This window comes from Mizuhopecten yessoensis, unplaced genomic scaffold (assembly GCF_002113885.1).
Source record: "Mizuhopecten yessoensis strain PY_sf001 unplaced genomic scaffold, ASM211388v2 scaffold1595, whole genome shotgun sequence".
In the NCBI taxonomy this organism is placed as follows: domain Eukaryota; kingdom Metazoa; phylum Mollusca; class Bivalvia; order Pectinida; family Pectinidae; genus Mizuhopecten; species Mizuhopecten yessoensis.
The window spans coordinates 468023-491139 of NW_018404125.1; the positions used below are offsets into that span (position 1 = coordinate 468023).

The window sequence follows — 23117 nt, forward strand, 5'->3', positions numbered from 1 at the left end:
AAATCACCCGAGGACGTTTGAGTGGCTCTGTACCATTAGTTAGTGGTATATAATTACGGAGCGATAGCATGTGTGTACTGTGTTTCTATCCTGGTCTAGTAACCTAAATGGCCATTCCATTATTCACACACTACTGATCCAGCTTTTTCAACAATGAATCATTTGCATGCTGGGGTTTTGGCTTCATAACTCATGCATATTTTCATTTTCTTTCCAAGATCACGTGATCATTGGCTACGCGTGCATGTCTTGGTATTACACGTACAAAGAATGTTACTTTTCCGGATGCATCGTTTATATTAAAAATCCTAACAAACCATAGGGGGCTCAAAGTAGGCTAAGTAGCAAAGGTATATATATATCATATGTATTATGTTTTTTCGTAGATTTGACATTAAGTTATTTTCATTTAACTTTTGAGGACACATATTACGAATCTAAAAAAGAGTGCAAACATATTTCAAATTTATAATTGATTATTCATAAAAATTCTAGTTTAACTTTGAATAAACACAAATTTCATATTAATACTGATTAAATACAAATTTCAAGTTTAAATTTGATGGAACTCATATATTTTAATTTATCTGTTGATTAAGCTTTCATATAAATGACTTAAACATATCTGTGTTTTCAGGTCAATACGCTAAATATGATCAAGTAGATATAGGCTTTGTTCACACTGATCGTCTGTCAGTCTAGATATCACATAACCATTGATTTTCAATTAAACATCCTAAATGACTGAAATAAATGATGTTTAACTCCAATTTAAGGTATTGTGAAATATTTGTAATTTCTATATCCAGAACAAGTCATCCTCAACCTGACGAGATTCGACTACACCACATTTTCGGATGAGTCAACACTTCAAATCAATACTACTGGTAACGCGATCTTATAAAATTGTCATCTGAAAAAACTGTTAAAATTTCGAAAGTATTTAAATGCAAAGATGATGATAATAATTAACATTTACAACGGTACATTTGTGATTGAAATACCGTACATTTACAATACGTACGGAACGAAGCTGATACGGCGGACAGATAGGAATATTTAACGGTAAAAATGCGTTATTTAGATATCTTAGCAACATCAGGTACGTTGCTTCAAGCGTCGGAGTGCTAAAGATAAGAAATTCGATCAATGAGACGCTTCGCAACCATTAAGGATGTGACAAGACAGCTAATTGACAAGTCACGTGACAAATTGACGTTACACCTCATCAGGAGTGATGAGTTGGTTTTCCCGTCACTTTCGTCGGCACGATGTGTTGGACGATAAGGTGAACGGAATGAGCTTCAGCCAATTATGTGGTAAGCAGTTATCAGACGAATCTGTTGTCGTTTAGATGTATGATAGAGTTGTACACGTGTCCATAAACACTGGGGCTCTACATAATGTTGTCTGCCTCTTTTGGCGAAGATAGAATCAGATTCTGTTTCCGTCTGTAACAGTATACGTCTAGGGTGTAATGAGTTTGTTGGCAGTGATATCAACTGTTCGTTAACCTCAAAATACCTCTGTTAATCTGTATAATTCAGCACACACCAGCGGGGTTTTATACTTCACTCGGCGACACTGACCAAATCCGTCCTTATCTTTGTTTTTATCAATGACTCAATTTATTATCTCGTGATCGCATTTTTTTCTAAAACCAATAACAACGTTCAGCTAAAAAATAAGAAGACCATGAAAATCTGATGTTATTGGGGAGAGAGGTGGAAAACCTATAATAGTTAAGTGTCACTATCTGGTAAATGGAGAGCTAGAGAGAGGAAAACAGTTAGCGGTTGAAATCAGTAACTGTCTCCCCGTTACGAGCACACACAGAGAGAGAAAAACAATCAGTGGTTTTCTGGTACGGAAGGAGAGATTGAGGAAAAGTTACTACGGAGAAATAGGGAGAAGAACAGCTAGTGGTTAAGACTGGCTACCAGCCCCTAAGATTTAATGAAGAGTTTCTCGTTTTAATACTAGCTTATCACCTCCTAGTTTAGAACCAGATACAAAAGTATTAGAGTTATTTTGTTTCTGAATAACTTAATATCTATATAATATTCCAGAGTCGAGGGCCAGTCTACTAGTGGCTAGATCTGGTATGGCGGGAAAGGGAGAAAGCGGAAGGAGACACACAGAGAGTGACGAAACCAACACCCAACTAGTAAGCAGTAAGGGGCTATCAGGTATAGGGGTAAGGAAACAGGGACTGTATCATACGAAGGGAATAGAAAGAAATATTTGGTACAGTACGAAGAACAGATTAGACCGGAAGCTTTTCCGAGATCAGTTGCTATAACCAATATTAGGCGCTGCCTCTACTCTGTTACGCACGTGAATCCATCAAATTTTGAAACAGATAAAAAGTGCCTTGTTGAACTCCCTTGTGCCCCTATCAAGGCCCTGCCCTGGGCCCACTTCTTAATGAATCCACACCGAAGAAGGGCTAGCTTCGCCCCTGATTATAATAAACATGCAAAAAACTATAACGTGAAAAATCTATATCTTTCCACAGGAATGGCTAGTCTGTGTTAGAGTGACACGTTTAAGATGATCGTCCAGTGATAAAGAGGTACAAACATTTGTTATCAACACTGGACCACAACTTTGGTATACGTATAGATGTGCTTTATATGAAAAAGACTAAGGGTCATGCACGAGATATCAGTGGACAGACGTCATACGGTAAGTCACGTTTATCGATTAATGTACACACATATATATATATATATATTGATGATGAAATAAAAATTATGATAAATTATGAGTGATTACACAACACATAAATACATCACACAGGAACGTGTCCCTGATTCGCGACCGTAAGCTCTTATCCAGCTAAAAATGGATCAAAATTGTGAAGAAAGTGTTTGAAATTCAAGACATAATATTTTTGTTTTATTGTGTATTAGATACTTGTGACAATATACTCCCGTCCAAATAATAAACAATACAGTCTCAACGGAGTGACAAACACGGAAGGCCATGTTCGTCGTATAGAAAGTTAAGCTGATTATATAGGTGTAACCGAGTAACACATACAAACAAAAGTACAGAAACAACCAATTAACTGTACTATGTAGGGAGGGGGGAGACTGTTGATCACTGGAAAAGGTGAAGGGGAGGGGGTAATTACAGAAGGGGGTTAGTGGTAATTACAGGAGGGACGATCAATTACGGAGAATGTTATATGTGATAGAGTATTGGGAGGGAAAGGACGACGAAATAAGCCAGAATACCACGGAATCAGAGATAGTAATTATGTCGTTGAGGAATGTCAATAATGTGAACGGTACAGTTCATCCAGACTCGGCCTTGACACGCTAACGTTTCATACTCTGTACTGAACTTGCCTCGAGGGTCAGGGTAGGGGTAGGAGGGGCTAAATCTTAGCGTATCCCCCCTTTATTATCATTCCCCACAACTTATTCTCATCCTGAAATTACAATTTATACATGATAGATATTTTATATTGTTCCAATAAATGTATATCTGGAAGGATACCTTATTTATGTCTTTGTTAAAATATGATCAATAACAACTAATTATCCTTGAACTTTTTCTTACCTGGAAACCTGACCTTCATTTCCATACCTTGTCCTATCCAATCAAATTTCTTATCTATACCTTCACAACGTTCCTCGTTCCGGAGTCTACACATCGTGTCTTGATGGATGATTACTTATATATGAACCCACTTGGGCAGAGACAAACAGGAAGGAGGAGCCGAGAGGTCATGTGCACCCAGAACGATGCATGTTCATTGTGTGTATACACACAACATGATCCTACGGTACGTACCTAGAGGTCAACGATTATCACTGCATCGGTTGCTGGAAATAAGCTATATTTCGGGGTACAAATATTCTGCTTCAGCGTTATTTCGCGATTATGTACTCGTGCACCTTTTTCTTCTGAATACAATTTTCCTGGTTAATTAGTTTTCAGACGGTCGCGAACAAATGTGACCGAAACAAATAATGAGACAATCTCTTAATATTCGCGGTTCTAGATATCCCTTTATATTCGGGATACTAGTAATCTCTTTATATTTGCGAGGGTTTATTTTCGCGATGGTGCTTCTTCATTCATGACAGAAATGCTGACATAGTGATAAACTTTAAGTATAAATAATGTTAAGGAACTAAATAATCTTGGAAAATATATTCATTTTGCCTTTAAGAAAAGAAAAAACGCACTTTGCTAAAAATGAATATTATCGTTATATACCTCACATATGTATTTCAGGTATATTTCGAATTCTAAGAAAAGCATGTCATCACATAAAACGAATTATTACTTTTACTTCTGTCTGTCTGTATAATAGTAGTATGATTGCTGATGTTGTACAACATATGTGTATTATTAAACTTAATCAATAAGTGGTACATAAGTGGTAGATTGACTCAGCACTAATGTAATCCCATTCAAGGTAACATTGGCTCATCTCCGTCAGTATGTGTCTGCTAAGTTAAATTTAACTTAAGTTAATTTTTCTTGTACTATTATGTTTATGATGTATTTTATACATCCATGTTTATGTTACTCTCTGTGTTCGGTATGCTTGTCATGCGAGATCACTCTCCAAATACGTATGCAATAGGTATGTTTTGTAACCATGTATACCTTGGCATTCTGTCGTTAAGTAAAGAAAAACATACTTCGGCTAGAAGCGAATGTTATCGTTAAACACCTTTCATATGTATTTCATGTATCATTTCGAATGCAAAGAAAAGCATGCCTAGACTGAAAAATAATTATTACTTATACTTCTGTGTGTGTGTGCGTGTGTGTGTGTGTGTGTGTGTGTGTGTGTCTGTGTGTCTGTGTGTCTGTCTGTCTGTCTGTCTGTGTCTGTCTGTCTGTCTGTCTGTATAATACAAGTATTATTGTTAATGGTGTAAAATGTATATTCATTAAACTTAGTAATAATTGGCATTTATGTAATCGCAATCACGATAGCATTGCCGAGGAGTTACCTCCCGTCTCTGTTAGTATGTTGTTTGTGTATCGTATACAGACATGTATATGTTACTTTCTGTGTTCTGTATGCATGTCATGAGAGATCACTCTCCACATATGTATGTAATATTATATATTATATTTATGTATGCCTATGGGTTGTAAGGCCCCCGGAATAAACATGTGCCTCGTTAAACTAATGTCCTCTATGATACCCCGTTGATGATCATGTACATTCCCTCGAGCCACAGTTTATGAGTTTTGGCAAGTGCATACAACTGTGTTTAATTTCCACCCAGGGTAAGAACAGACACCCCAGGGATAATTGGCAGTGGTCATATCTTACTTTACCAGAAACAAGATTATATTTATAATAATTTGATGATCTACTAAAAAGACAATGACAGTGTTTGTCACGTAAATATCTAGAAGAGATCTTTATAGAAGAAAGTTCACAGAAATAGACAGCGCTCGCTGACTCCGGATTATCATTGTAACATATACTTTATATATATTATATACGTTTAATTTATGGAAACTTAAACTGTGCTTTGTAGTTCACGCCTGACAGTCGGAGATCTGTCGGGGAACTTAATACTTCATGCCTTTTGTAATTTTATGATTTTGGTGTGGAACAACCATGTGAATATATATGAATCGTCTGATGTATCCTATCGAAATACGCCACGGAACTGGTCAACATCTGTCCATTCTCCCACAGGATGTATCACTGGACGTCCTCTGCGGTCAATTCGTCAATAGGAAAACCGTTGGGACGACTTGGCCATTCAATCCTTGTTACTGAAGTTGGCATTAGATTCTCTAAATACATGTATTTCAGTTTCAAGACACGATAGGAAATAATTTAAACAAGGCTCCGAAATAGATTTAAGGCATTCATTCAAATCATACACTGTGATGCTATTATAAGAACTATCTGATAAAAACGAAGGTTTTGTTCAAATCGCAAATGTGGAGACGAGAAGTGGCCGATCAAAGGGTTGATAAGTCATGTCAATTTAGTATCATGTACATTTTGTACATTCCAAACTGTGTAATCAAAATAAAGGCACTAGTCTATTCCTAACAGATAATATAAATCTCGCTAACAAGGGCTTAATGTTTAGCTTGGACTTTATTTTTTTTTTAATAAAAGTAAAACATCTGCCTATTTATAGGCGATTGTATGATACAACGGTAGTACGTCTCGTTTTGATGATTCCCATTAGACATTTCAAAATAGTTTAAATCTATTTATCCATGAAACATTTTAAGATCTCGAAAAGAAAAAAAATCTTCCGCTCTTGATAAGCATATGGGTATACATGTAGAAGATACGTGTTTTATGTAACGGCCCGTACGTACGGCTGGTGCGTGGCCCGGTACATATCTCCCCTGAGCCAGCCCTCTCTGCTGCAACTAGAGACAAACATACATCGACGCTGATTTAGTGCAACTAGGACAAAAATCAATAATTACCGGTCTGCAAAAAATTTAAACCTCCTCAAATCCTCAAATGATCATTAGTGTAACGTGAGAAAACTCGAATCCCTATTTTATGAGCATGGCTTCGAACAGACTCAATCAGACCTTCCAATCGATTTTTTGAAGGGCGGCTGTTTTTTTGTGTAAGCAAAAGAAGTCTGCAATTACTTGTGTTCACAATGTGTTTCAGTGATGGTAGTTTAGGTAGATCAGAAGGTATCTGTATATTAGATGTGTTAGTGATGACTTGGCATCATGGAGGCATTTAGTACGCATTCAGTACTACAGTACGATCGAAGCAATACGATTTTATGCTCATTTCAAGAATGTCAAGAATGAATTTTTGCCTCAGTGTTTTATCAAAAACTAAATTTACCTACCTCATACAAACGACGGCGTGTTCCGATATAGATGTTAAGTCCCAGTCTGTTACAGGAGTAAGTCAATCGGTAAATATCGTACCGAACAAACTGCAACGACAAACTCCAATCCGACAAAAAAGAGCTTCCGGTAATGTTACTGAACAGTGAAGTTCAATCCTCGTCCCTTCTGAGTCGGCAACGGGGGTATAAATAAATAATGCTGTTAACTGGAACCGGTATTACGATTCCAATGACCTGCCAGCTCAACACAAGATAGCTTTGCCGAAGAATCTTCGCCGTCTCCAAGGAAAGGACGGTCACCGGAACAATCTAACACACGTGTTTACTCGACGACCGTAATTGAGTGTTTAGCGGTCCATTCACCCACTTTGGTGATCAGAATGACCCATTGTGGTAAGCCCTAAAGGCGCCCCGACACAGTGGTCATCACTCAATATTGACGGATTGATACGTCTCCCCATCCATCTCGCAGTGTGTCACTCCGCAATCCTAGCCCAATGTTTGATTGAGGTGATTTGTCGCGGTCAGTAACTTGTTCTCAACCAAACAAAGGACTGTCCGATGTTGCTCAGGCAAAGACCAGCATAACATTTCAAAATCCTCGATTTTTTGTGGGTGTTTTTCTACTGTTTGTTTGTTTGTGTTTTACGTCCTATTACCTGCTACGGTCATACCTCTACTGTCGAATGTTTAGTTTATAATATATATCTGTGATGTATTTGGTTTATTGTATGTTCGCAATGTAATTGTTTTGTAAGTGGGTATATTGCCAAATAACGTTTGATTTTGGGTGTTCATTAACAGGTGTTCATTGTTTCCTTCGTTAAGTAGGAGTTCATAACGTCTTTTGTCTTCGAGTGTGAACATAATGTCGCTTGGGGGTATTTTTAATGTCGATTGTTTCAGTGTGTTTATGAAGTCTTTTGTTTAGTGGCCGGGTTCATTATGTCGTTTGTTTTAATGGGTATTTCTAATGTCATTTGTTTAGTGGCCGGGTTCATAATGACGTTTGTTTTAATGGGTGTTTATAATGTCGTTTGTTTAGTGGCCTGGTTCATAATAGGGGCCGGATTGCTCAGGTCGTTTGCATGTCGTTTGTTTGTTCATAATGTCGTTTGTTTAGTGGCCTGGTTCATAATGTCGTTTGTTTAGGGGCCGGATTGCTCAGGTCGTTTGTTTGTTCATAATGTTGTATGTTTAGTTGATTTTTCCAAATGTCGATTGTTTAAGCGTGTGTTCATTATGTCGTCTGCTTTAATGGGTGTTCTTAATGTCGTTTGTTTTAGTGGGTGTTCATAATGTCTTTTGTTTAGTGGCCGGGATCATAATGACATTTGTTTAGTGGCCGTGTTCATAATGTCGTTTGTTGTAGTGGGGGTTTACAATGTCGTTTGTTTTAGTGGGTGTTCATAATGTTGTTTGTTTAGTTGATTTTTCAAAATGTCGTTTGTTTAAGTGTGTGTTCATTATGTCGTCTGCTTTAATGGGTGTTCATAATGTCGTTTGTTTTAATGGGTGTTTATAATGTCGTTTGTTTTAATGGTGTTTATAATGTCGTTTGTTTTAGTGGGTGTTTATAATGTCGTTTGTTTTAATGGTGTTTATAATGTCGTTTGTTTTAATGGGTGTTCATAATGTCGTTTGTTTTAGTGTGTGTTCATTATGTCGTTTGTTTCAGTGGGTGTCCATAATGTCGTTTGTTTTAATGGGTGTCCATAATGTCGTTTGTTTTAATGGTGTTTATAATGTCGTTTGTTTAGTGGTCGTGTTCATAATGTCGTTTGTTTTACTGGGTGTTCATAATGTCGTTTGTTTTAATTGTTGTTTATAATATCGTTTGTTTCAGTGGGTGTTCATATTGTTGTTTGTTTAGTTGGTTTTTCAAAATGTTGTTTGTTTAATGTGTTGTCGTGATGTCGTTTGTTTAAGCGTGAGTTCATAAAGTCGTCTGCTTTAATGGTTGTTCATAATGTCGTTTGTTTCAGTGGGTGTTTATAATGTCGTTTGTTTATTGGCCGGGTTCATAATGTCGTTTGTTGAAGTGGGTGTTTACAAAGTCGTTTGTTTCAGTGGGTGTTCATATTGTTGTTTGTTTAGTTGGTTTTTCAAAATGTTGTTTGTTTAATGTGTTGTCGTGATGTCGTTTGTTTAAGTGTGTGTTCATTATGTCGTCTGCTTTAATGGGTGTTCATAATGTCGTTTGTTTTAATTGTTGTTTATAATATCGTTTGTTTCAGTGGGTGTTCATAATGTTGTTTGTTTAGTTGGTTTTTCAAAATGTCGTTTGTTTAATGTGTTGTCGTGATGTCGTTTGTTTAAGTGTGTGTTCATAACGTCGTCTGCTTTAATGGTTGTTCATAATGTCGTTTGTTTCAGTGGGTGTTTATAATGTCGTTTGTTTTAATGGTGTTTATAATGTCGTTTGTATTAATGGGTGTTTATAATGTCGTTTATTAAGTGGCCGGGTTCATAATGTCGTTTGTTTTAATGGGTGTTTATAATGTCGTTTATTAAGTGGCCGGGTTCATAATGTCGTTTGTTTTAATGGGTATTTATAATGTCGTTTGTCTAGTGGCCGGGTTCATAATGTCGTTTGTTTAGTGGCCGGGTTCATAATGTCATTTGTTTTAATAGGTGTTTATAATGTCGTTTGTTTAGTGGCCAGGTTCATTATGTCGTTTGTTTAGTGGCCGGGTTCATAATGTCGTTTGTTTGTTCATAATGTCGTTTGTGGAAGTGGGTGTTTACAAAGTCGTTTGTTTCAGTGGGTGTTCATAATGTTAATTGTTTAGTTGGTTTTTCAAAATGTCGTTTGTTTAAGTGTGTGTTTATAATGTCGTCTGCTTTAATGGGTGTTCATAATGTCGTTTGTTTCAGTGGGGGTTCATAATGTCGTTTGTTTTAATGGGTGTTTATAATGTCGTTTGTTTAGTGGCCGGGTTCATAATGTCGTTTGTTTTAATGGGTGTTCATAATGTCGTTTGTTTAGTGGCCGGGTTCATAATGTCATCTGTTTTAATGGGTGTTTATAATGTCGTTTGTTTAGTGGCCGTGTTCATAATGTCGTTTGTTTAAATGGGTGTTTATAATGTCGTTTGATTAGTGGCCAGGTTCATTATGTCGTTTGTTTTAATGGGTGTTCATAATGTCGTTTGTTTAGTGGCCGGGTTCATAATGTCGTTTGTTTAGTGGCCGGGTTCATAATGTCGTTTGTTTTAATCGGTGTTTATAATGTCGTTTGTTTCAGTGGGTATTTATAATGTTGTTTGTTTAGTTGGTTTTTCAAAATGTCGTTTGTTTAATGTGTTGTCGTGATGTCGTTTGTTTAAGTGTGTGTTCATAATGTCGTCTGCTTTAATGGGTGTTCATAATGTCGTTTGTTTTAGTGTGTGTTCATAATGTCTTTTGTTTTCATGGATTTCGATGATGGCGGTTTTTTTAATGGGTTTTCATAATGTCGTTTGTTTAAGTGAATGTTCTCGATGTCTTTTGTTTTAGGGGATGGTCATGTAGTTGTTACTTTTAGAAATGCTTTTAGTAAATAAAATTTACGTGACGTAAAAACTAGCAGAAATGACAACTTTAACAAACAGTACGAAGAGATCACGTATTTACCTGCTGTGATTACCTCTAGCAATGAAGAAAAGTAAGACGCACGTGCATTATATATGAGAGGGCTTTTGAAGGAATTACAGCGTATGTATATCGTTATGTACTGAATATCATTTCTACATAAATCTAAAGTTGTATCTACAGTATAGAGACGTTATCTAGCGTACCACTGTAAACGTTTCGATGTTACACCCGTTATATCAGCTTATATCGATTTATGAGAGAATTTGTCCTTGGAATTATGAAAAATTACGCATCATTTGAAACGTGTTATAAATATGCTCTGACGTACGCAATTAAAATCGGTTAGACTTTCCACACATGATTACGATGTAAATGTTCCGGGTCACAAGAGCCATGCTAAACATACAAATGTAGTACCAACGGAAGTCGACCGTGTCAAACGATATATAATGGGAGAGTATGACGTCATTGTGAATTGATTCAAGACCCACCCGTGGTGATCTGTTTGATAAAAGTGCCAGTTTTTATCTTTGAATACATGATGTAACTTTAAACCCATCGATGATGTTAGAATTGTAAATGTTATATCATAGTAAAGGGAAAGGTCAAAGGTCAATGACGACACCATCTTATCCTGTTATGACCTGTACCAATGCTGAATTCTCTGATGATGATATGAGATACGAGACGTCGTTATCAGGGATTTGCTATGTAAACAGTAAAGAAGTTAAGTTCATACCGCGTTGCCAGTGATCCGGCAAGAGAAATATTCTTACTCTGTAGATGTTGGCAATGAAACCAAATTGAAATAGGTCCGTATACATGTTCTTTTATGTCGAAAGTCTTCACTTGATAATTTTCCCCATGGGCAAAACAGTAAAACTTTGGGCTCGAGTTCCGTTAGTTAAAGCTCTCATGCAACTTTGTGTTTCTGAATCAGACGGGGTCGGCCTGATGGGGTCCACTACAAGTGCCACTAAGGAGGAACACGTTGCAAAATTACAGTTATCTCCCTTTCAATTCGTTTTGGATATCGCAATCTTATTAATTTATTTATAAAAAGTCCCACAATGTGTGTGTTTCTTTACAAAAATGATTTACCAAAGCTATATAGCCTTTACGTAAAAAACAGATATCAGTGTATAGTTAGAGTTCTCGGCAGTGGTACGTCGATCTATATAGCCAGTTAAAGAATCATTCCGACTTGTAGTTGACTTGGTCACCTGATGTACAGCAAAATGCTCATTTATCTGTAACGATCGTGATTGTTTTCTCCGACAGGTGCCCCTCCTCCATCCTGTGTACATTTACCAGTGATCAATTAAACAACGTGACCCTGTCAAATAGGGCATACACAAAAACTTGTGTACGGTACTTTAACATCATTTTTAAGCCGTTTGTCGTGAATATATTGATTCCCAATTTACTATCAGGTATCATGCAATATTCGTGTGACACAAACATTAACGAAATTCACTTCATCCATCGTCCAAAGCTATAAATAGCTCATAGTTCCTTCAACGTCAAACACTGTGTGTATTGCAAAATTAGTTATGCATTAAATCTGTATCACGTATGTTAAGTGTTCCAATAATTCACGATATAAATGTATCTTCTCACACGCACACACGACTTATCGAGTGTACACACACGACTTATCGAGTATACACACACGACTTATCGAGTGTACACAAACGATTTATCGAGTGTACACACACGACTTATCAAGTGTCCGTACACGATTGAGCACGTACACGCATTCGATATATCATGTTCGCACACGCGTTTTAAACGTACAAACAGACGATTTATCACGTACACACACATACACTATTACACACGTGCGCACGAACGAAACAAGCCTCACACTGATACTCCAGATTGCCTAGTTTATTCAAAACGATTAGGATAAACCTATTTACTACGCAGTACATCACCAATGTGTATGGGGAGATTGTCCTTATGAACATTTGCTATCTTGATGTTGATGTATACATCTTTTATAAAGCAGAGGACTGACGAATTGCCGCCTACGTAGCCGTGTAAATGTTCCGTCGTATCTGAGAAGAGGACTAATGTTTACCTCCCAGGCGATGACAGCATGGCCTGGTAACTGTTACTGTAAGGAGTTCTGCATATAACGCTCTTTCATAATTACAATGTAGCGTGAAGCAAAAGGCCAGCTCCCTCAAATATGTTGAGAGCACCTTTTAAGTATCTTACATGAGTGCCCATGTCATATGTAATTAATTTAATATGACGTGGACACTCATATAAGATTCTATTTATCACATTGCATTCATAATTTCATTTATTTGTTATCAGTTGACTCTATATAGGTCAAAACCAAAGTACTCCGTTCATAGTATTGTCGTTCCGCGCAGTACAAAGTAACTCCAGATTTATTTTTAAAACAGGTTTAAAAACAAAAAAGGAACATCTCAAATTCATTTAACAGCAAAAAATAATCATCTGAAAATAATGCAGCACTTTTAGTAAACAACGTAGTACCTGTAGGAATATGTTGCCACGGTTTTAAACAATCGTAGCACCTTCAGGTTTTATTGCGCGTGTGTATCACAATATTTATGACATGGTTGTATGACAAAGTAAAATGGGCTGGTTATGTAATAACATTGTTTATTTTTCATTAATATACATACTCTAGATTTGTTCATTTGTTATTTCGGTGTTCGGGGCGTTAATGTCGACGCCACGCAATAATGAACTTGTAAGAATGTCGTTCATTGCATGCGCCGTCAGTGTTAATGATATTCCTACACCTTGATGCGGATATACTTTTAAGTTGCAAACCATTCAATATTGTCATTTATGACAGGATACATTTTAACAGAGAGTTTAAGGTTTACCATAGGATTGTATTCATGGAAGGACGGAAACATCAAATTCAGTCCACCTAGTCAAGCTCCTACCGGACTGTAGAGGAAGACCAACCACACACATACAACTGAGAGTATACATGTACCCACTAACAGGATACTACAGAAATGGGTGTACTACAGGGGACTAGGTGACTCCTACCGGACTGTAGAGGAGAACCAACCACACACATACAACTGAGAGTATACATGTACCCATTAACAGGATACTACAGAAATGGGTGTACTACAGGGGACTAGGTGGCCGTAATGATAGATAGACCTAACTGTGTCGTCAGCCTTCATACTGCCAGCATTGCCCGTGATAGGGTGACCCGAATAAACAGCAATTGTACCAGCTACCCTTACGGCTAAGGTAGACACAATCCAAACCGCAGAGATGTGTTCAGGTTATAACAAATAATATAAACAAACTGTCATGGAAAATAAATTTCATTAGAAGTGGATGTTTTCTGAACTCCCAAACATCCCGCATGTTAATTACGGTGGAAGTGATCCCATTTTGGTTTGCGACACACTCCTTGACCATGAGGTACATACATGCCAAGTATGATTTCATATCAGATGAATATTTTGGTATTTAAGGCCAAGGTCAAATTTGTAAATTTGACCTTGACCTCCAATGCCCTTTTTCTTCATTTATTCTTAGAAAATCAGATTATGTGAATCGCGAGAAAGACTTTTATTCTCCTTACAACTTTGCTCAATACCATTACATACAATGTTTTGGGTAGTAACCCCCGTTGTCTCCGTTACGTTTGTAAAGTACCTCAAACGACCTTGATGAATTATTATTTTGCATCTTATATTCTTCTTCTTCTGCCGTTTTCCCGCTATTTGGTTTCCGGACGTACATGTGTAGCTTTGTATCCTTTTCTATTTACGATCGGTCGTCAAACATGGCCGCTGCGTCCTCTCAGTGGATCGAAACTTAGGAGGCGTCCCGGGTGTTTGATAACCTACATATATTCCCTATAATAAACGATACCTTGTATAAACAATACTGATAGCCAATATCGATATCGACATTAGAGTAAAGGATGGCCTAGTCAGTGTAGGTAGCCTGAACTCCGACGGAAGCGTGACTTTTATTAGGGGTATGTTTTATAGAGTATCCTATATCAGAAGATTTTGTATCTACTGACCTAGACCCAAACATCCTAACCTTCCCTCAGCTATATTATAATGGACACTTATATACACTTCACCTCCAATTTATCAGACATATTTCTCATAAACGTTTGCTCCGATACCGCCTAACAGAGTTTATCTAACAAATAAAGATACAGAAAATTAACAGATGTTTGGAGTAAAAGACCAATAAATTCAAGTAATTATTCTTTTTTTTCTAACGCCCGACTGTACAGCATTCCCAATGTCATATGTTCAAGTCGTCAGTCTGGATTTGTTGTGAGATTATTCTAGTGCTGTGCTGATAGAATTACCCCTCCACACACAAGTTACCCCTCCTATGAGTTGGCCCATTTCTCCCGCCTTATCTGTACTACCAAGTACAACAGATCCCTCATTTATGGCAGTTTCATTTGTTTTGGTTGAATCTGACATGTTTAGTTTATCCCTCACATTTACATTCGAGGTTGAGAAGTCATCGTATTATGTCACGTGCGCGTTACTGTGACAACGCGCATATTATGTATCATTTCCGGAAATAATGTACCGAGTTACTCAATCGCTGAGATAGAGTGAAAAGATATATCTTTTTAACATTTTATTTGGATCAAGACGATATCAGCTTATACATGTACCTATTATTCAATAGGACAACTGTTACTGTAAATCAACATTATTTCGTGAGCTGTGAATCTCGTTTTAAAACAGTTACAGTTCACAACATATTAGTGAAGAATTAAAAATCACGAATTTAACAAAACGTACGTTTAAGCAAACAATCAGTTGTTAACGGTTTTACTGACATTCAATATAAAGAATTCATTCAAATGTACAGATCTATACATTCGGTAAATATCAATAACAAATACACCGTGTTCCAATAGCAAAAACATCAAAGTAAATAATGTTGTTACCAACCACCTATAACTACGTACCACCTGTTCAATAACTACCAATATTTCTATAACTATAAATGTTTTTACTACCATTGCAACATACAATGTACTATCCACCAGTCTACTATTACCACCTGTCCATAGCTACCAACTATATATGTCTACCACCAGTCTGTAAAGTCCAATTGTCTGTAACTTTCAACTGTCTGTAGTAACCACCTTTATGTGACAGAAATATGGCCATAAAATCCAATTTTCTATAACTACCACCTGTCCAAATATACCACATACCTATAAGTACCACCTGTCTAAAGTTACCACATATCAATAACTAACACCTGTGTAAAGTTACCACATATCTATAATTACCACCTGTCTAAAGTTACCACATATCTATAACTACCACCTGTCTAAAGTTACCACATATCCGTAACTACCACCTGTCTAAAGTTACCACATATCTATAACTACCACCTGTCTAAAGTTACCATATATCTATAACTACCACCTGTCTAAAGTTACAACATATCTATAATTACCACATGTGTAAAGTTACCACATATCTATAACTACCGCCTGTCTAAAGTTACCACATATCTATAACTACCGCCTGTGTAAAGTTACCACATATCTATAACTACTACCTGTCTAAAGTTACCACATATCTATACCTACCACCTGTCTAAAATTACCACATATCTATAATTACCACCTGTGTAAAGCTACCACATATCTATAATTACCACCTGTGTAAAGTTACCACATATCTATAACTACCACCTGTCTAAAGTTACCACATATCTATAACTACCACATGTATGTAGCTACCACTTTAAATACCACCTTTTCTAACTACCAGTTACCCTAGTCAGCTTAGTCAATAACATCCACCTATTTATAACTACATTGTATATATAACTATGACTTCATCTCCCTGTACAACCGGTTGTTTATAACCAACCTTTCAGGAGTATTTGAATGCTATATAAACAAACTATAAACATGTTGGCACAGGAAACTGAGGAAAAGCATGTAGAACAAAAGCCTTTTTTCGACTTCGGTAAAAGACTGAGCTTATTCGGTCTTTAATTGTTTCGTTTTGATTGAGTTAAATTCTATATTTGAATTATTATATATGTACTTGATATACAGAACGTTAATCTTTTTGTTTTCGTTTTTATATGATTGAATTTTAATGTTGGGTTTGGGAGTAAACGAACTTTGAGGAATGAATGTAAGATTTGTTTCTATTAATACCCAGTGATAATGATAGAAATATACTCGGTATCCCCTCTTCAGTAATCCCACATAATTCCTAAAACGATTAAAACGAATAGAAAGTGTTTTTTTTGGTCTTTCTTAGTTTCGGCAACAGACACAGACAGTTGGATTTTAAATGGTTTAATAAAAAGGATAAATCTAGAGAAACTGACATGATTTCGTTTGGCAGCCTTAGATGGGAAAGTCCTAAAGCCAACATTATTGAGAATTGGCCAGACATGATCTTGTTTTAAGACTCGGAGAATCCTTTATTTAAGAGGCAATAAACATTTATAATCAGAGATATACGGGTATAAGTACACAACCTGCAGTGTTTAATATGAGAACGGGACGAAATGCGGCGAGAGGCACGGCTTAAGCAATAACTAGCGAGAATGAAACACTCAAACTCGGAGCATGTGTGTAAGACACATGTAAAGATGGCTATCGGACGTGGTATGGACGTACACTATAGGTGGTTTGTCGTAGCATGGGGTCTTCACATTTATAGGTGCCGAAGTTTGGGAATTGGATAGTAGTTTAAAAATTAAACAATTTTGTAATTGCCAAAAATATTGCTTTACACGTATTTTGTGCCGAGGACACATGTCAAAGATACCGATGCTTGAGCTAAATTGATGAACAGGCCTTATCTACACAGTTGGTTATCAAATGATAACGAGTACATAAGTATAAAACTCGATGGTGGAAATTAAAGATACCGTATTTTTGGGATTGGAAAGGGAACGTACGTTATTGCACATGCATGTTCTGCTGTGAATAAAGGTCAATGCTAGCTAGATTTATCTATAAATGAGGTGAGCTTGATGTGTAAAGACGTAAAAATTATAACAGAAATTTACGTACAAGAAACTGTGTGTGACACAGTATTTGGTTACAGATGCTGTACTCACCCAGAATACACGTTGAGTCTACAACTAAGATTATTTTACTGGGTTTAATCTTATACATCGTCATTTCAAAAAAAGTTTAATTTACCCTAGTGTGAAACCCATATGAATTTTGCTGATAATTCAATTCCATGCAATTTGTTTATTATTTTAAAATAGATAAATTTATGATTTTATGTGAAAGCCACGATAATCATATTACATTTTCTTTTTCTTTTTTCTCAAGTTTAAACAGCTGGATAACGTCGTGGCTACCACTTAGTGTGATCGTCACCTTCTCGTGGTTCCAGTAATATTTTTCACTTTCAGAATGCATCATATCAAAATAATACAGTGTATTCTTAATCGTTTTCATGACAAATCAACTGAATCAACAGAAAAAATAAACGCCTTATTATACTGTGTTGTTTGTCTGATGTTGACAATGAATTCAATGTCTATGACATTTACTGTGTTGTTTGTCTGATGTTGCCAATGAATTCATTGTCTATGACATTTACTGTGTTGTTTGTCTGATGTTGGCTTCCAATGAATGCAATGTCTAGTGTAGTGTAGAACAAAAAACATTAGTATAATGTTGTGACATAATAAAAGTATTCTTTTATTATGACGTATATTTTCAGGAAACAATAGGTAATACATGTACATACACGCTTCATTATAGTCTCAACACACAGCTATTACGTATCTCGTGTCAGAGGTATTTTTTCCTGTTTTATTTGTTTTGGGTTTTGTAAAAAAAATACATGTTTATGTTTTATTGTAGTCTCTTTGTGTTGAACACTGTTCATCTGATCTATCTGAGCGTTTTTCTGAGTTTTTTGTTTTGTTTGTTTGTTAAGACGGGACTGCAAGCATTTGTTGAAGAGTGGGTAAAGAAAAACCTCATTCCAGTAAAAGTCATCGACATTGAATTCATTGTCAACATCAGACAAACAACACAGTAAATGGCATAGACATTGAATTCATTGTCAACATCAGACAAACAACACAGTAAATGTCATAGACATTGAATTTATTGTCAACATCAGACAAACAACACAGTAAATGTCATAGACATCAAATTCATTGTCAACATCAGACAAACAACACAGCAAATGTCATAGACATTGAATTCATTGTCAACATCAGACAAACAACACACTAAATGTCATAGACAATGAATTCATTGTCAACATGAGACAAACAACACAGTAAATGTCATAGACATTGAATTTATTGTCAACATCAGACAAACAACACAGTAAATGGCATAGACATCAAATTCATTGTCAACATCAGACAAACAACACAGCAAATGTCATAGACATTGAATTCATTGTCAACATCAGACAAACAAAACAGTAAATGTCATAGACATCAAATTCATTGTCAACGTCAGACAAACAACACAGCAAATGTCATAGACATTGAATTCATTGTCAACATCAGACAAACAACACACTAAATGTCATAGACAATGAATTCATTGTCAACATCAGACAAACAACACACTAAATGTCATAGACAATGAATTCATTGTCAACATCAGACCAACAACACAGTAAATGTCATCGACATTGAATTCATCGGAAGCCAACATCAGACAAACAACACAGAAAATGTCATAGACAATGAATTCATTGTCAACATCAGACAAACAACACAGTAAGTGTCATAGACATCAAATTCATTGTCAACATCAGACAAACAACACAGCAAATGTCATAGACATTGAATTCATTGTCAACATGAGACAAACAACACAGTAAATGTCATAGACATTGAATTCATTGGAAGCCAACATCAGACAAACAACACAGTAAATGTCATAGACATTGAATTCATTGTCAACATCAGACAAACAACACAGCAAATGTCATAGACATTGACTTCATTGTCAACATCAGACAAACAACACAGTAAATGTCATAGACAATGAATTCATTGTCAACATTAGACAAACAACACAGTAAATATCATACACATTGAATTCATTGTCAACATCAGACAAACAACACAGTAAATGTTATAGACATTGAATTCATTGTCAACATCAGACAAAAAACACAGTAAATGTCATAGACTTTGAATTCATTGGAAGCCAACATCAGACAAACAACACAGTAAATGTCATAGACTTTGAATTCATTGGAAGCCAACATCAGACAAACAACACAGTAAATGTCATAGACATTAAATTCATTGTCAACATGAGACAAACAACACAGTAAATGTCATGGACATTGACTTCATTGGAAGCCAACATCAGACAAACAACACAGTAAATGTCATAGACAATGAATTCATTGTCAACATCAGATTAACAACACAGTAAATGTCATAGACAATGAATTCATTGTCAACATCAGACAAACAACACAGTAAATATCATAGACATTGAATTCATCGGAAGCCAACATCAGACAAACAACACAGTAAATGTTTGAATTCATTGTCAACATCAGACAAACAACACAGTAAATGCCATAGACATTGAATTCATTGTCAACATGAGACAAACAACACAGTAAATGTCATGGACATTGACTTCATTGGAAGCCAACATCAGACAAACAACACAGTAAATGTCATAGACAATGAATTCATTGTCAACATCAGACAAACAACACAGTAAATATCATAGACATTGAATTCATTGTCAACATTAGACAAACAACAAAGTAAATCACACGCCCACAAACAAATATTATAACATTGCCTCATAGAAAATTGGTCTTTATTGATAAGCGACGCTGATCCCAGATAATCATCCAATCAAGACGGCTCATTGGTCTTCGTCAGTCATTCGGGCTCTCTCCACCTAATGAGTGATGTTTGCCTCAACTTTACACTAACATTTACATTTGTACCACATGTATTACCAACAGTATCGCACAGTTCACAGTGAAAGTGGATTCGTCCAACTCCCTAACGAAAAATCTAATTAAGCCCAAATATAATATACATAACACGCCAATGATACATTGTATACAGTGTAATATACATAACACGCCAATGATACATTCTATACAGTGTAATATACATAACACGCCGAGGATACATTGTATACAGTGTAATATACATAACACGTCGAGGATACATTGTATACAGTGTAATATACATAACACGCAGAGGATACATTGTATACAATGTAATATACATAACACGCCGAGTATACATTGTATACAGTGTAATATACATAACACGCCAATGATACATTATATACAGTGTAATATACATAACACGCCAATGATACATTGTACACGGTGTAATATACATAACACGCCGATGATACATTGTACACGGTGTAATATACATAACACGTCAATGATACATTGTATACGGTGTAATATACATAACACGCCAATGATACATTATATACAGTGCAATATACATAACACGCCAATGATACATTGTATACAGTGTAATATACATAACACGACAATGATACATTGTATACAGTGTAATATACATAACACGCCAATGATACATTGTATACAGTGTAATATACATAACACGCAGATGATACATTTTATACAGTGTAATATACATAACACGCCGAGGATACATTGTATACAGTGTAATATACATAACACGTCGATGATACATTGTATACAGTGCAATATACATAACACGCCAATGATACATTGTATACAGTGTAATATTCATAACACGCCAATGATACAATCAATACAGTGTAATATACATAACACGCAGTGTAATATATATAACACGCCAATGATACATTGTACACGGTGGAATATACATAACACGCCAATGATACAATCTATACAGTGTAATATATATAACACGCCAATGATACATTGTACACGGTGGAATATACATAACACGCCAAGGATACATTATATACAGTGTAATATACATAACACGCCAAGGATACAATGTATACAGTGTAATATACATAACACGCCGATGATACATTGTATACAGTGTAATATACATAACACGTCGAGGATACATTGTATACAGTGTAATATACATAGCACGCCAATGATACAATGTATACATTGTAATATACATAACACGCCGATGATACATTGTATACAGTGTAATATACATAGCACGTCGAGGATACATTGTATACAGTGTAATATACATAGCACGTCGAGGATACATTGTATACAGTGTAATATACATAACACGCCAATGATACATTATATACAGTGTAATATACATAACACGCCGAGGATACATTCTATACAGTGTAATATACATCACACGCCAATGATACATTGTATACAGTGTAATATACATAACACGCCAATGATACATTGTATACAGTGTAATATACATAACACGCCAATGATACATTGTATACAGTGTAATATACATAACACGCCGAGGACACATTGTATACAGTGTAATATACATAACACGTCGAGGATACATTGTATACAGTGTAATATACATAACATGCCAATGATACATTGTATACAGTGTAATATACGTAACACGCCAATGATACATTGTACACGGTGTAATATACATAACACGCCAATTATACATTATATACAGTGTAATATACATAACACGCCAAGGATACACTGTATACAGTGTAATATACATAACACGCCGAGGACACATTGTATACAGTGTAATATACATAACATGCCAATGATACATTGTATACAGTGTAATATACATAACACACCAATGATACATTGTACACGTTGTAATATACATACCGCGCCAATGACACATTATATACAGTGTAATATACATAACACGCCAATGATACATTGTACACGGTGTAATATACATAACACGCCAATTATACATTATATACAGTGTAATATACATAACACGCCAATGATACAATCTATACAGTGTAATATACATAACACGCGAATGATACATTGTACACGGTGTAATATACATAACACGCCAATTATACATTATATACAGTGTAATATACATAACACGCCAAGGATACACTGTATACAGTGTAATATACATAACACGCCAATGATACATTGTATACAGTGTAATATACATAACATGCCAATGATACATTGTATACAGTGTAATATACATAACACGTAAATGATACATTGTATACAGTGTAATATACATAACACGCCAATGATAAATTGTTTACAGTGTAATATACATAACATAACACGCCAATGATACATCGTACACGGTGTAATATACATAACACGCCGATGATACATTGTACACGGTGTAATATACATAACACGCCAATGATACATTGTTTACAGTGTAATATACATAACACGCAAATGATACATTGTATACAGTTTAATATACATAACACGCCAATGATACATTGTATACAGTGTAATATAGATAGAACGCCAATGATACAATGCATACATTGTAATAAAAATAACACGCCAATGATATATTCTATACAGTGTAATATGCATAACACGCCAATGATAGATTCTATACAGTGTAATATACGTAACACGCCAATGATACCATCTATACAGTGTAATATACTAACACGCCAATGATACCATCTATACAGTGTAATATATATAACACGCCGATGATACACTGTACACGGTGTAATGTACATAACACGCCGATGATACATTGTATACAGTGTAATATACATAACACGCCAATGATACAATGTAT

The 23117-nt window shown here is 35.7% G+C and overlaps 1 protein-coding gene across 5 annotated transcripts in view; it reads right to left on the reverse strand.

Annotated features, from left to right (window-relative positions):
• Nucleotides 1-23117, reverse strand: part of LOC110465800 (DNA damage-regulated autophagy modulator protein 2-like) — a 47523-nt gene that overhangs the window by 19820 nt on the left and 4586 nt on the right. The window contains exon 1 of one of the 5 annotated variants that reach the window (XM_021521898.1): nt 6831-7102. The exons of 1 other annotated variant lie outside the window; for it this stretch is intronic. In XM_021521898.1, the coding sequence (XP_021377573.1) occupies nt 6831-6835 (5 nt within the window). In that variant the 5' untranslated portion in view covers nt 6836-7102. Of the gene's footprint in view, nt 1-3570; nt 3685-6830; nt 7103-23117 lie in introns of those variants that run through there. 3 more of the 5 variants (XM_021521923.1, XM_021521931.1, XM_021521906.1) reach the window with 3 other exon arrangements.